The sequence below is a fragment of the Lepidochelys olivacea genome (genome assembly GCF_965140295.1).
Source record: "Lepidochelys olivacea isolate rLepOli2 genome assembly, chromosome: 3".
NCBI lineage: Eukaryota > Metazoa > Chordata > Testudines > Cheloniidae > Lepidochelys > Lepidochelys olivacea.
In genome coordinates, this window is record NC_140413.1 from 135927433 (window position 1) to 135943587 (window position 16155).

At 39.9% G+C, this 16155-nt stretch overlaps 1 protein-coding gene across 3 annotated transcripts in view; it reads right to left on the bottom strand.

The window, feature by feature from the left end:
- Positions 1 to 415: 415 nt before the first annotated feature.
- The window catches only part of ERO1B (endoplasmic reticulum oxidoreductase 1 beta), a 65886-nt gene continuing 50146 nt past the window's right edge, over positions 416 to 16155 (bottom strand). For 2 of the 3 annotated variants that reach the window (XM_084623954.1, XM_084623953.1), the window contains exons 11-17: positions 14747 to 14839; positions 14307 to 14553; positions 13187 to 13256; positions 8079 to 8165; positions 6094 to 6227; positions 5003 to 5059; positions 416 to 4079 (exon numbers count right to left, since the gene is read on the bottom strand). In XM_084623954.1, coding sequence (XP_084480080.1) covers positions 4037 to 4079; positions 5003 to 5059; positions 6094 to 6227; positions 8079 to 8165; positions 13187 to 13256; positions 14307 to 14553; positions 14747 to 14839 — 731 coding nt within the window. In that variant the 3' untranslated portion in view covers positions 416 to 4036. Of the gene's footprint in view, positions 5060 to 6093; positions 6228 to 8078; positions 8166 to 13186; positions 13257 to 14306; positions 14554 to 14746; positions 14840 to 16155 lie in introns of all 3 variants that reach the window. The other variant, XM_084623955.1, reaches the window with a different exon arrangement.

A 16155-nucleotide genomic window follows, 5' to 3' on the forward strand; every position in this document is an offset into this window, starting at 1 on the left:
TGGGAGCGGGCAGAACTGGCAGGGAAGAGGTGAGGTGGGAAAAGGTGGGGTGGGGTCTGGCTGGAGCCAGGGGGAGGACCCCCCGGCAGATTAGAAACTCGGCGCCTATTTCCCAGGTCCTGCACCCCCCTAGAGACAGCCCTGGGTTTGGGGACAGGATAATAAGAGATAAATAGGTAATTTAAAGTTTTTAAATTATACAGTTCCAGCACTAGAAATAATTTGGGGGTGGGGGAGAGAGAATAAAAACAACATACGGTAAGTCTAAAGAAAAGAAAATGGTACTTTCAATGAAAATAATCCTATAAAGTTATAGGAAGATGTGTGCCAGAGAAAGAGTTATTTAATTTTCATTTTTCAGATTCTGATATAGATAAGAAAGATTTGTAAATGTGTGTGGATCCCTCCAAGCAGTTCTACCTCCGAATTTTGGATTGTGGTAAACATGCTACATATTTTCATAAATTACTTTAGATACACCAAACATTCAGGTACTGTGGAGTCCTCAGGTAGGTGTTGTAGATGCTTTTGCTTATAAATTAACAGGCTACAGTACTTACAACATATTAAAGACCATTGCCCAGAAAAAGCACAAAACAATAAAAGTCAGATGGAGGATAGGTTTTTTCCTTCCAACCATTAGAACACAATTCTAGAAAACATGGCACAGTGTGGCATTTCATGCATATATATACAGCAACATATTAAACACAAGTAACAGACTGAAATGGGAAAAACATTTTTACCAAAACAATTTGCAAAGGTCAGTATATCTGTTACAGTTCTATCAAGTTTATATCATCTCCATCTCAGGTACTGGGATCTTCAGTTCAATAAGAGTGTCTTAACTTAACATGTACAGTTTGCACCAGATCTTTTTATTATCCCACTTAAATGGTATCAAATCCCATTGACTAAGGAAATTTCAAGCATTTTTTTTCTCCTTATTACGTTACTATATCAACTATTACAATCATTCTGTCATTTACACTAGGAAGTATATTTTTGTTCTGAAGTGAATGGCAGGCAAGAGCAGTGTTGACAAGCCAGCACTAGTCAGTATTTATCTAGAATCTAAAATAGTTTACACTCATGAGTAACAGTGCAACTGCCTCATTTTTAATATCAGAAACAGGTCTGCAAGTTGTTAAAATTTAATTTAATGTATAAAGAACTATATGTCATCTGATTCACATGGCAAAACTTCATAAGCAACATATTCAAAGAATGTACATCAAATACAGTTAAAAAGGTACATGACAGAGGAAAGTTGTTTCAACACAAATCTCTTAATAAGGAAAGTATTTCACTTCATTTGGTTACTGAGGAGGTGAGCTCCATCCTCAAATGCCACAGAATTGTCTCATACAGAGTTCTTTTAAGGTTCAATTATGCCCTGGTTACCCAGCCATATGTAGGAATAGAGGAAATAAACTCCACTGCCTTATACAGCTGCATTAGCCTTGTGTGGATTATGGCTAAGGGTGTGAGGGGAGAATAGCAGCTGTATGACCCCCTACCCCACCCCATATGAGCAAGTGGATGGAGTGGGTACACAGCAGTGATGCCAATGTCCATAAATGTTGGCCAAACTTTGGTGGAGGACGAGAAGATTAGTAATTTGTCTTTCCCCACAAAGCAAGGAGGGAGCAGGAGAGAAAAATATAACTGAGGCTTAAATCCTTTCAGGAGCTAATCCTGGGGCTATGCAGCTAATTTATTTTGATTTAAATTATAACTAAACAGATGCCTATCTAAGGCCATAGGGATCTGAACCCACCATTAACCATACAATTAAATCTCACCTGTGCACCACCTCACACAGGAGTGAGTCTAAAACCCTCCTCCACCCCTTAATAATTAACCCAAAAGCCAGGAGAATGACAAAAAAGGTAAATAATGGAGTGTCTCTCAGTCAGCTATAAGAAGTCATTAAAAACAGATATTTTAAATCTTAAGTGGCTGAGAACTAAAAACATGGCAGCTAAGAAAGGAAAGAAGTCTCTTGTTAGATTACCGGACAAGGAAACCCTACATTAACATTTTGAGGTTGTCATTAGTTTACTCACTGCCTTAAGACGTCTATTAACGAGTTATACCATTGTTATGTAACGATTAAATAGTAATGTATAAAGACCAGATATCAGCTTCAATGCTAATTTATTTAACAGCAACCAAAATGATTTTTCCATTTAATTTTCATCAGTTTGACTCCAAAGCAAATACGGAGAGCAGGATAGCCTATTTCCTTTTCAATCAAATGAAAAAGGTAGTAGTTTTGTTTATGGACTGGGAAGGTTACGAGAAGAACACAGTACATAATGCTGCTTTCAAAGCTTTTTCCCCTCTGAACTGTAGAGGGCAACATTATGGAATTTAACACACTTTAACATGACCTATAGTTACAATACTATCAGAGGTGAAAGTAAGCCGGTACGCCCTGGTACGGTGTACCAGTAAGAGCTGGTGTGCCGTACTGGGACCGGCTTTCCCAGATGGCAATTTAAAGCCCTGGGGTAGCAGCGGCAGGGCTGCGGCAGGGATTTAAGGGGCCCCGGAGCTTCAGCCGCTGCTACTGCCCCAGCCCTTTAAATCCCCGCCCGAGCCCTGCTGCCGAAGCCCTGGGGTAGCAGCAGCCGGGCTCTGGCGGGGATTTAAAGGGCCCCAGAGCTCCAGCCCCTGCTACTGCCCCAGCCCTTTAAATCCCCACTACGGCTACCCCAGGGCTCAGGCAGCAGGGCTCAGTAGGGGATTTAAAGGGCCCCAGAGCTCCAGCCACCGTGCTCCCCCCCCCGGGCCCATTAAATCCCAGCTTGAGCCCTGCTGCCCGAGCCCTGGGGTAGAGGTGGGGGGGCTCTGGTGGGGATTTAAATGGCCCTGGAGCTCCAGCAGCTGCTACCCCCCCAGGACTTTAAATCCCCAACGGAGCCCTGCTGCTGAAGCCCTGGGGTAGTGGTGGTGGGGCTCCGGAGTGGATTTAAAGGGCCGGGATGGTAGTGGCAGCTGGAGCCCAGGGGCCCTTTAAATCCCTGACAGAGACCGGCCGCCGCTACGCCAGGGCTCAGGTAGCAGGGCTCAGGCGGAGATTTAAAGGGCTTGGGGCTCCAGCAGCCACTACCACAGTGGAGCCCCTGGCCCTTTAAAGCTCTGCCAGAGCCCAGAGCCCCAGGGTAGCACTGGCAACCAGGAGCCCCCAGGGCTCTTCAGTGATTTAAAGGGCCTGGGGCTCCACTGCGGCAGCTGGAGCCCTGGGCCCTTTAAATCGTCCCTAAGTCCCAGGGTTCCCAGCCGCCTCTGCAGCTGGTAGCTCAGGGGTGATTTAAAAGGGCCCCGGGCTCCCAGCCGCCACTACCACAGCTGGAGCCCTGGGCCTTTATATCAAGATTTAAAGGGCCTGGGGATTTAAGGCCCCGCCTCTTCCAGTTGAGGCCATGCCCCCTGCTCAGGGCTCCGGCGTACCGGTAAGTCCTCTAACTTACTTTCACCCCTGAATACTATACACTTTATAAACAAAAACACTGAGTAAGATTTGGTAGGATGAGAAAGGTTTAAGAGCACTTTTTATTTATTTATTTTGTAAAGACCATTTTAAGTTTAAGAATAAAAGATGCTATAGACATATCTAGATACTGTACCAGCATTACTGACATTCATAATGTACTCAGATAACTTCACTAAATACTACATTTATTACAGCTTAAGCAAACTGTTCAAAAATGCTATTTACTTTTATTACTTCAGTTTTAAATTTAAACAACTGTTGGTTGCTACTGATCAGTAGTACTTTTTGGAACCTGATGGAGCAAATTAACAATCAATTTACATAAGATGGTCTATGATATACCCGTTTCATTAAATATGTTGAATATCCTTTTGGAGAAGATATGGTTAGGGATTGCATAGATAAAAGTATGCACTATTAAATATTGTCATGTTTTGCCATTTTAAAATGTATTTTTGAAAAAAATCAAGTCTATCAAAACAAGCTGTCTTTTTTGCACTGACCTTCTCATGCTGCTCAACAAACATAATCCCATTAAAGTCCATTCCAAACTGCATCCATTCTTAATGCATTTTCACTGCCCAAACAGAGAAAGAAGTAGGATATTTTAACTTCTTATAATGCTAAAAGAACAATTCCTAAAGACTGATCCTGTGATTCTAGGGAAGGAGAGGAAAAAGGGGAGGCTGGAGGGCATGTTTGATCAGAGCTCCTCATACTAGCAGTGCTCCACTAACAACCCCATGGGGTAGACCAAGGTTGCAGAGTTAGGGCTCTGGAGAAATAACGTTCATCCTTATTCCGTCAGCGAGAAGGCAGTTATGACAGTGTGTGCATGTGTGGATCAAGGAAGTTTAAAAACAAGGGGATGGTGAGAAACAGTTGGCATCAAGGAGGTGCCAAGGACCTCACAGCACAAAATAAATTTTCTGTTTAATTAATTTCCCATTTTTTAGAGTTATACAATGCAAGGAAATAAAAAAGCAAGTGAAAACTGAAGAAAAACAAAAAGAAAATAAGGATTTTCTTCTATACAGCTAGAATCAAGCAGTGACTACTCCCTTAGAATATTTTCATGTCCAATATTTAAAAGGGGGACCACTTATTTTTGTTTGAAGCAGCGCAAGTTCGTTCACATCAACATTGCATTCAAGATGTAGGAACAGTAATTTAATGTTAAACAATTATCCTTGAATGAAAGACAACAGTGAAACAAAGAAAATGTTTATAAAATGGCGATACAACAGAACAATGACCAGAGAGAAACTTGACAGGAGATCAGCATAATTTATGTGTTTAAAAACTATATACTTCATTCATAAATATCTTTCTAATTAATAACCATTCCTATTTTAAACATAAATATTCAAGTTGGTATCTGATTTTTTCATTTTTTTTAAAATCAGCTTGTAGTATAAGTCCTGTAAGGATCCATTTGTTTTTGCTTGATGCAGTCATTTAATGGTCATCACTACTGGGATGGGTAAAAACCATCATTACCTAGTATGTTGTAACAAAAGTTTAAAATTCTGCAACTCTTTTATACTTGTGGAAAGCCTGTAAAACAAAAACAAACCCGCTTTGTATTAGTATATGTTGAAAATAGCAAAGATATTGCAAATTCTTCTTCCATTTGTTTGTTTCAGGGCAGTAACTAGAGATTTTTAAGCAATTCTAAAAGTAAAACTTCTTTTCCCTCCAAAAATCTGCCCTATTTATAAGACTGACACAACTATATTTAAGTGAGAGATTAGAAGGATTTCAAAAGAATTCCCTTACTTCATTATTTTATTTAAAAGATGACCAAATTTGCTAAGCAAAGTTCAATAGCTGTTTAATCCTACGTAAACTGGTTTCAGCGAGGGGGGGGGGGGGGTGGAGTGCCAAAAACCTGTAAAGCTTGCTCAGTTGCCCAGAGCCTAGTATGAGGAACAAAGTGGAGGTTTTTCACCCTTAAAAATTGTAACTCACACTGATGAAATAAAACTTTAGACTGATTGTTTCCAGACAGGCAAAATTCTGCCAATTTTTTACCAATGAAACAGCTACACTAAAGATATATAGTGATGTGGAAAAAATGAGCACCACACACAAAACTTTGCTCATTTGTAAAACTGAATTAGAACCAAGCATGCTTTTTTTTTTTTAAAAGGTTCTCTAACATGCAGGTAACACTTTTGCACCTGTCCCACATTTTTCATGTGTGCACATTCAGGACCCAAAGTGCATCACTACTGAGAGAAGAGCTGCGCTCATAGTATTCCTGGCTCAGAAAGAAAAAGCATCAGAAATCTCATGATAAAGCTTGTTGAAGAGATTCAAAGCCAAAGTTTCTAAACTTAGTTTCTGATAGCTACGATACGCATTCATTCTTGTGTATTTATCCAAATATGAACATTGAGACTTGCCATCATCACTACTCCAAATAGTTCGCACCAAGGTGTTAGTGATATTTATAAACTTACTTACCCTTCTCCTCCTCCCCAAAAAAGGTAATCTCAACCTATTCTTTTCACAGATTTTATCAAGAGTTAACCTTAAAATCTACAGCCTGCTGTTAGATACCTTCAAACAAAAAAAGGTAAACTTACCTTCCAAATGCATTTAGGAGAGCAACTATTTCTTGACGTGTGAGTTGAAAACCTTTTGACGGGCTATTCTCGGGAAGGTTCTGAATCTCTTTTTCAGAGAATAAAATCTTTAGAGCAGTTCCTAAGCCTTGAGTCTAAAAGAAATTCAGCATTTTTAACCATTAATAAAACAGTCTAGTTCACCCTTGCAAATTGTCAAGAGAAATTTACTTATTCAGGCATAACTCCATCTTACATGCAACACTGCCTTCCCCTTCAACACCTGGACATGCTCCCACATGTACCAGTACACACCGAACAATGTGCATACACTCCTCCAATTACACACCAAGTTCATCTTCTCTCTTTTACACATACTCCTCACCTTCAAATTAATGAATTCTCTTCCCATCACCATCAAATTTCAGTTCTTCCCTCTCCCTAGCCGCTTCCTCCCAAATTCATGATTTTTCTTCTCTGCCGAACCAAATCTACTACCACAAAGCAGCAGCTCTTCAAGGTTGCTAAAGCCACCTGAGCCCCTCTCCCCTAATCAGGCATCCTCATGGCTGCCTCAAAAACCTCTCCCCCTCAATCAAACCATTAGGCTCCTCACCTCCTGGCTGCTCCACTTTCAGTGTTACTACTTTAGCCTCTGCAGGGAAAGAGGGAGAGGTTTCTGCTTTAACTCCTTCCCTTGTATGTAGAAAGTGGCTATTAGAGATTCTGAAGTGCTAAGGTGCCAGTTACCTTCTATCTCCCCCCCCCCACACACACACACTTCTATGGCCTTTGAGCAGGGGATTGGACTAGATGGCCTCCTGAGGTCTCTTCCAACCCTAATATTCTATGATTCTATTATAAGGACCCATTGGATCTGAGCAGGAGGCAGTGGTTTGGGGACAGTTTCAAGAGGATGCTGCAGGACAGAAGAGGTGTGTGCCTGGCTTAAGTTGGCCTCTCATGAGGAGAAAAAAGGATAGCGGAAGCACAGAGGAGCCAGTGAGGGGGGGATCCGGAGGATTCAGCAGAGGTCATTACATTTGCTCCTCCACTTATTCTGCTGCTGAGCTGAAGGAGGGTGAGTGGAGCTCCCTACATGCCTGATGGTGTAATGCCAGCAATTGCTCTCACAGTATTGGTTATTCTCAGTTCACATTTTTAAGACTATTTCCAACACTCAGGGGTAGTAACTTTAAATTCTGCTTTTAATTTAAGTTTAAGATCTGCAGAAGTCAAGACATTGGTAGTGTTATCAACACTTGCAGTTTTATTGTGAGTCTTGTAACATTTGGCTTCTTTCTTAAAGCTGCAGTTCCTGAAGGCTAATGAATACAGGAGAATCTCAGCTTTCATTTTAAAAAAGGTTCTAGCCCTAATGGTTGCAGAGAGAAGTCTGAAATCATGAAATGAGGAGGACACCCTAAAGATGCAGAAACTAGAAAGCAAACAGAATGCCCACAAATATTTGAAGTCTCAGGATTCTTAAATCAATCTCATAATTTCTGAATGTTTGTAAGTAGAAATACTGCATTTGTTATACTTGACAGAAAAGCTTCCTATTTTCTGTTGGCAAGGGCCATTTTGCAAGGTTCATCTATTTACTTCATATTAGACATATACACAAACGTGTCTTAAGATGGTTATAAAAGACATCACTAATGGGATTTTGCTTTTGAAGTTTGCTGAAAATTATGTTTCATAACTTTGTGAACATTTACATCTTAATCAGTGAAGTAACTGTGGCAAATATTAATAGTTTCTAGAACTTATTTTGAACATATAAGAAGTGCTATACAACATTTGAGCAATACCACATGGATACCAGAGAACTAAACAGTGACAGCCATCAAATTTCTAGATAAAAAGGCAGATTCCCAAAAAGGTATGCATACACAGGAAAGCAAAGGGGATTAGTCCTGCTTTGAGCAGGGGGTTGGACTAGATGATCTCCTGAGGTCTCTTCCAACCCTGATATTCAATGATTCTATGAAAATACAACGTACCTGCAGTTTGCCCCACAATCTGCATTTATCGCATCCAACACAATCCATTATGCGGGATATATTTTTGAAATGCAACCTGAATTCTTCCTAGCAATAAATACAGAAAAGAAGTTTCACACTAAGGCAGGCTTTTAAAAAAAGTCTAGTGCTTTAAGCAGTTTAGAAAGTAGCAGGCTCACTAATTTGGAGAATCTACTATTTGTGGAAAATATGGAATTCTGGTTGATGTTATGAAGTAGTTATGAAATTGTATTGTGGAATGCCTCTATGTGGATGTAAACATAAGAACGTAAAAACGGGCATAGTGGGTCAGACCAAAGGTCCATCTAGCCAAGTATCCTGTATTCCAACAGTAGCCAATATCAGGTGCCCCAGAGGGAATGAACAGAACAGGTAATCATCAAGTGATCCTTTTCCTGTCGCTCATTCTCAGCTTCTGGCAAACAGAGGCTAGGGACACCATCCCTGCCCATCCTGGCTAACAGTCATTGATGAATCTATCCTCCATGAATTTATCTAGTTCTTTTTTGAGCCCTGTTATAGTCTTGGCCTTAACAACATCCTCTGGCAAACAGTTCCACAGGCTGACTGTGCGTCGTGTGAAGAAATACTTCCTTTGTTCGTTTTAAACATGCTACCTATTAATTTCATTTGGTGACCCCTAGTTCTTGTGTTATGAGAAGGAGTAAATAACATTCCTTATTTACTTTCTCCACACCAGTCATGATTTTATAGACCTCTATCATATACTCCCTTAGTCATCTCTTTCCAAACTGAAAAGTCCTACTCTTATTAATCTCTCCTCGTACGGAAGCAATTCCATACCCCTAATAATTTTCGTTCTCCTTTTCTGAACCTTTTCCAATTCTAATACATCTTGCAGTATTCAAGAAGTGGTGTACCATGGATTTATATCGAGGCAATATGACATTTTCTGTCTGATTATCTTATTATTTCTTAATGATTCCCAACATTCTCTTCGTTTTTTTGACTGTTGCTGCACATTGAGTGGATGTTTTCAGAGAACAATCCATAATGACCCCAAGATCTCTTTCTTGAGTAGTAACAGCCAATTTAGACCCCATGATTTTACAATGTATAGTTGGGATTATGTTTTCCAAGGTACGTTACTTTGCATTTAATCGACACTGAATTTCATCTGCCATTTTGTTGCCCAGTCACCCAGTTTTGAGAGATCCTTTTGTAGCTCTTCTCTGTCTGGGACTTAACTATCTTGAGCAATTTTGTACCGTCTGCAAACTTTGCCACCTCACTGTTTACCCCTTTTTCCAGATCATTTATGAATATATTGAATAGGACTGGTCCAAGTACAGACCCCTTGGGGACACCACTATTTACCTCTCTCTATTCTGAAAACAGACCATTTACTCCTATACTTTGTTTCCTATCTTAACCAGTTACCAATCCATGAGAGGACCTTCTCTCTTAGCCCATGACAGCTTACTTTGCTTAAGAGCCTTTGGTGAGGGACCTTGTCAAAGGCTTTCTGAAAATCTAAGTACACTAAATCCACTGGATCATCCTTGTTCACATGCTTGTTGACCTCCTCAAAGAATTCTAGTAGTTTGGTGAGGCAAGATTTCCCTTTACAAAAACCATGTCGACTCTTCCTCAACGTATTATGTTCATCTATGAGCCTGACAATTTTGTTCTTATAGTTTCAACCAGTTTGCCCAGTACTGAAGTCAGGTTTACCAGCCTCTAATTGCTGGGATCAACTCTGGAGCCTCTTTAAAAATTGGCGTCACATTAGCTATCCTCCAGGCATTTCATACAGAAGCTGATCTAAATGATGGTTTAGAGATTACAGTTAATAGTTCTGCGATTTCACATTTGAGTTCCTTGAGAACTCTTGGGTGAATACTATCTGGTCCTGGTGACTTATTACTGTTTAATTTATCAATTTCTTCCAAAACCTCCTCTCATGGCTGTTAGGATATAGATATACAGGCCTGTCTGTAAAGGCCTATACTCTAAGAATTTAGGTGTATTCTTATCACTTAGCTAGTTACAGAGGTATAAAAGAAAATCAAAATCACTGTCTGCCGGTGTAAGGACCTTCTCTTACTGTGACAGTCTGAGGCCCTGTTGTTAGGCTAAGGCCTTTGGCTAAGCAACAGAGGCAGCCATAAGCTGGGAAGCAAACGGTCACATCCTCACATTCCAGACTAGTCACATTGAAATAAGGTGCTATTGGGCTGTTCGGAGTACAATCCTGTCCTGATAATGCCTATTGCCTCCAGAGAAAGGGAAGTGCCTAGAAGATGTAAAAGGAAACTTAGTTTGATAGCATCCTGTCTGGCAAGAACTCACTTATCAATAAGTGAGTGGGATGTGAAAGCTGGGATGTGAAATCCTCATTTCTTTGTTCTATCACTGTAGTCCCCATTTCCCTATTGTTTGTCTGTGTAATCTCTGCTGGTTCTGAGATTGTTTCTGTCTGCTGTATAATTAGTTTTGCTGGGTGTAAACTAATTAAGGTGGTGGGATATAATTGGTTAAATAATCATGTTACAATACGTTAGGATTGGTTAGTTAAATTTCAGTAAAATGATTGGTTAAGGTATAGCTAAGCAGAACTCAAGTTTTACTATATAGTCTGCAGTCAATCAGGAAGTGTGTGTGTGTGGAGGAATGGGAACAGGGAATGGGGGTGGGGAAATTGGAATCATGTTTAGCTAAGGGCAGGAATGGGAACAGGGACACAGGTAAGGCTCTGTGGTGTCAGAGCTGGGAAGGGGGACACTAAGGAAGGAAACTGGAATCATGCTTGCTGGAAGCTCACCCCAATAAACATCGAATTGTTTGCACCTTTGGACTTCGGGTATTGTTGCTCTCTGTTCATGCGAGAAGGACCAGGAAAGTAAGTGGGTGAAGGAATAAGCCCCCTAACAATGACACCTCAATCTGGGACAGTTCCTCAGATTTGTCACCTAAAAAGAATGGCTCAGGTTTGGGAACCTCCCTCACATCTTCAGCAATGAAGACCAATGCAAAGAAATTCATTTAGTTTCTCCGCAATGGACTTATCATCCTTGAGTGCTCCTTTGGCATCTCGATCGTTCAGTGACCCCACTAGTTGTTTAGCAGGCTTCTTACTTCTGACGTACTTAAAAAAAATTTTTGCTATTACTTTTTGAGTCTTTAGCTAGCTGTTCTTCAAATTCTTTTTTGGCCTTCCTAATTATATTTTTACACTTCATTTGCCAGAGTTTATACACTCCTTTTATTTTTCTCACTAGGATTTAACTTCCACTTTTTAAAGGATGCCTTTTTGCCTCCCTTATTTGCTAACAGGGGCTATAGCATGTCTCTGCCAGATCAGGGATAATAGTCAGTGATTGAACATTAATGGTTGCCCATCAGGAAGAAACACCTTGGGACAATGGGTTGGCTAAAGCTAGGAGAAGCTAGCTAGCTCCTCCAACTTCTCGGTAGGGAGTGGAGAGTGGAAAATCCTCAATAGCAGAAGGAAAAAACCAAGTGTTGGTAAGGGACATATAAACTTGAGGAACTCACAAAGCATGACACAGGAAGCTTTGAGCAAGAAAGAGGGGCATACTTTTGTGGCAAGGATGACCTGTGATAATAATTGTGGGGCCAGCCAATGTCAGAAAAAGCTAGCTAACCTAGAGCAGGAGAGAGGCTACATGACTCTGAAGAAAAACTATGATCTGAGCAGAAGGGTCCTGGACACCCCAAAGGACTTTGCCAAAGCCCAAAAAACTCTCCAAGCTGGGAAATTAAAATCTTGTGCAAAGTCTGTTTGTGTTTGCTTTCAATATCACATGTCCCTAATGACAAACTGTAAACTCAGAGCACCCATGTGGCTGGAATTTATAGCAGAGGGTGTGGTAAACTATGGAGAAGTCTGAGGGATCAGCAGTCCCTGGGACAAGGCAGTTGGACCACAAAGGTCCCAGCAGAGGATCTGCAGCCTGAGGGTGTCCCTAGAGATACCAGCCAGTGACAGTTGCCTGTATTCTGTTCAGGTTCAAGAGTCTGAAAGAGTACACATGACTCAGTAAGGTGGGCCCCAAACACAACATCCTAGTGAGTATTCAGATGTGGGAGGTCGTGTCTGTGTCTGTGTAAAGTGTAATTACTGAGTAATGTTTTCCACCAAAGGAGATGGGAAAAAACAAGATTAGGCATACCATCTCCAATTCCCTAAATGGATTTCCTGTGAAGAATTACAAAATAGATGTTTAGCAGAAAATATGAACATGCAACTATCTGTACATCATAGTGAAACTAGATGGCCTGTCAACTCATTTAAGGAGGCAAAATTAGGAGAGAACACAAATAGAATCCATATGTATCCACAGCATTTTATCTAGTTAGTAGCTGCTGGGCCTAACTAATTTTCTGACAATGCTAATAGTTTCGTCGGCAACCCCTGTAATATAAATAAAATTACTACACTACAAATGAAACAATGATATGAAGAACAGATTTGCACCTTTACTATTTACTAATTCAGTGATCCAAGTTTCTGAATCTGAACAAAAGACCATGCAATAATGAAAAATGTTGATCACATGGATGGAGTGCTTTAAGATTAACTATCTGCCTCTACGAATCAAGGTTTCCTCATGTAAAATTCTTACTCAAGCTTGTTTGGAACTGCATTACACCTCCCCACCTTGTTAAAGGATAAGATGAAGCTTCGTGGGAAACAATCTATTTAAAAACAATACTGCTTCTATCACGAAGACTGATTCCATGAATTTGTCTTGCCATAGTAACAGTGGCAGAACAATGCACTCCAGTACAGATTTCAATCTGCCAGGCTGAGGATACAAGAGAAAAGCAACTCGTAAGCAGCCTTAATGGTCATTTTTGGATTTGTCACGCAATCTTCTTTATTGCCAAGCAGATGAAATTAGGTCAATTTGTTATAGGTTACTAAGTTTCTTTTACAAGGTCCAAAACACAATGCTATTCTCATTGTCCCTTCCCTGCATCCACCCTAGGTACACTGCTGTGAAGGTTTATTAAAAGTGGTTCTATTGTGTAAGTACATCATATTCTGGGTTTTAATCATTCAAAAAAAATGTACATTAGGGATGTGTTTAGGACTTTACCTTTAACGACTTGGCCCCTTTTTTATCTCCTGCAAACATGGACTTTTCATCAAAGTGCATTGGAAAGGATCTGCTCAAACAAAAAATTGTAAAGAAAATCAGCACACACTACAATTTATCATCCAAGTTTACAGTATAACTCTACTAACTATTTTACAATTACTTGGAAGTTTCTGCTCTGGTTCATCGAAGACAAGTCACGATAGCCTGTGCGGCAGTGCTGATTAATGCAAACACACACTATAAGCACAGTAAACCACAAAGTCAAAAAAACCCAATCCTCTGCCATGTCTGAGGTGTGTATTAATCTGCATTAACATAAAGCCAAAAGTACCTCAGGATTATAAAAAGAGCATTATTAAAAAGTCAACTTTTTTGAACTCTCAGTCCATACAAAACAATTTCTTGGGATTGCCGTATACGGTACCCATTTTATAAATTTAACACTACCTTATTTGAAGCAGTTTATTTGTTTTGCAGAGATTTCTCTTTGCTCCCCTCTGCCCACTAATCAAGACCCCTTTCTCCCATAGATCCTCTTAGTGTTCTTCTTGCAGCCTAAAAGTTACTTAGTTTTGTTATGATTTAGGACATGAATAACTATCTGAGTTTTTCTAGTGCAAAACGAACCAGAAGGCTGACTGAGTCACACAGTAGAAGAGGGGAAATGAGGTGACCTACAACAAAGTCTAGTCAAAGGGATGCTAAATATGAGTTGGTTGTGGGGACTCCCAAGTAGCAGACATACAAGAGGAGAGGAAATTGAGCAACGGGATAATCTACTTGTAAAAACTGGTTTAGCAGCAGGATCTCTGCTAAAGTTAGATGCTACATTTTACTAATATTTTATATTAAATGGCAAGAAATCTATTTTGAACACCTGGGAAAATGAGGGTTGGATGTTTTAAAATATTTCTTAATGGCTCTAACAAGAAATGTTTCCTTCTTCTCCTGTTTTTTGGCCCCTCCTCCTTTCCAATGCACCCTTCCAACTTGTCTCCTCATTCTCTTCCCCACCATCATTTTCTTTATCCAGCTTTTCCAAACCTTCTATCCATCCAAAAGTCACCTCTGTTCCTAGAAGATGGCTGAAATAGCAATACAAAATCTAATGTCTCACTTTGTATCTCTGAAGATGTCTAGCAAGAGGGTTTTAGATTCAGCATCCTCTTGGACATTTCCAGTGTAAAGGTCTACAAATGAACGCTCGAAGTATGGTGCAACTTTTGACAAAGCACGCAGCTCAATCAAATATAAGAAATATAAATTCTTTAGCCTCCTTGGTCCTTCTCCTTTTGTTTCAATAGGGTCAAAGCGATGAATAAACTCCTTGACATTGTGTCCCCAACGAGGCTTCCCCCAGGTTTCTAAGCAGAGAACAGAAAGATAATTTTCAGTAAAGACAAACAACTACTGTACAAATACATAGACAAACTGTGTTTACATACACACATTTAATAGGCTTAATATATATACAAACAGACAGGACAAACAACTATTCCCAATGGCCATATAAGATGAGACACATTTTCAAGGCTCTTACATAAAAATATAAATTACCTTCAAGAAGATAGTTTGCACACAGATGTAAGTTGATGCTAACATGAAGTCCAGAAATGAGTTTATAGAATACTCTTTTCTCCAGACAAAGACCTGGTTAGAAAAAGCATTGATTATTAAAAATATCATTAAGATAAAAAAAATGTTCACTGAAAATGTGATGCAAAATTTGCATTGTTTAACTTTTAGTGTTGGACTTAGAATTAAGGAAAATGCCACTTTAAAAAAATTCCTATTGCTTTCAGTGGGAAGAGTTTATATCTTAAGTCTACCGTCTCACTCACCTGCCCCCCGCCCCTCCATAACAGGCACACTTGTTCATTACCGGAAGGCTTTTGTCAGCACACGTTAAAAAGAAAGGAGCAGTTAAGTATTTGGTAAAAAAAAATCAGAACAAATCTCCACGCAAAAAAAAAAAGTCATGTTTATGTAGTTTGGGTAAAACAGATTTGAAATAATCTACTTTGGCCTCTACAGCTAGGGAGACAATTGTACTAGTGACCATCCAGAAAGTAAAACAAAAATAAAAACTACCCCCCCCCAACACACACACACACAAAAACCAAACAAACAAGGTATCCCAACCTAATGGTCACTGCTATCTGCAACTGATATTTTATGGTCAAATTTGAAGGCAGCATTTGAATCTGCTAAGATTGTTCTTTTTGGTTGCAGGCATAAATGCACAAAAAATGGCAAGAATAAAACAAATACTTGGACAAAACTGGCCAAGATAAATGAAACTTAATAGTGGCAGTGGAAGACCTCAAGGCTTCTGCTTAACTATGATACAACTTAAATATCAAGATAGTTAAGATAAAACTGAGAACAAAAGAGGCAGAAAAAAACAAGACGGAAAGCAATTTCCTGGGGAAGTAGAAAGGGGAGGCAATGAGGAGAACATAAAGAGCACCAGCAGCCACAAAACAATTTCATCACAAAAAAGGTGATGATCCAGGCATATGTCCAGACCCTTAAGGACATGATCACTGACACCACCCATGAGGTGGTTTAACTGAAAAGTGCTATAGCAACTCAGAGGGCTGAAGACCCAAAAGATATTGTTTAGTGCAAGTATTCGAAAACTGAAACAACATACTGATGATATTTGAGGGAGCAAAATCAAATTAAAGGGCAAATTAAAGGGAAAGTGGGAGTCTTCAGTGGAAGGCAAACCAGAACAAGTCTTTGAGGAAGCATTTGAAGATGACAGTGGAGGTTGCATGACAAGAAATGGGAGGACAACACAGGAATAAAGGGCTGTAAGTAAAAGGACATGGAGTCACTTATGGAAGAAGGGGACTAGGAGAGAATCTGTTAAGGTCAAGTTAACTAGAAACCATATTTTCTGAAGTCAAGAAGCAGTGTTGCCCCCGGTGTAGAGAGAGAAAACTGATACGTATGCTACT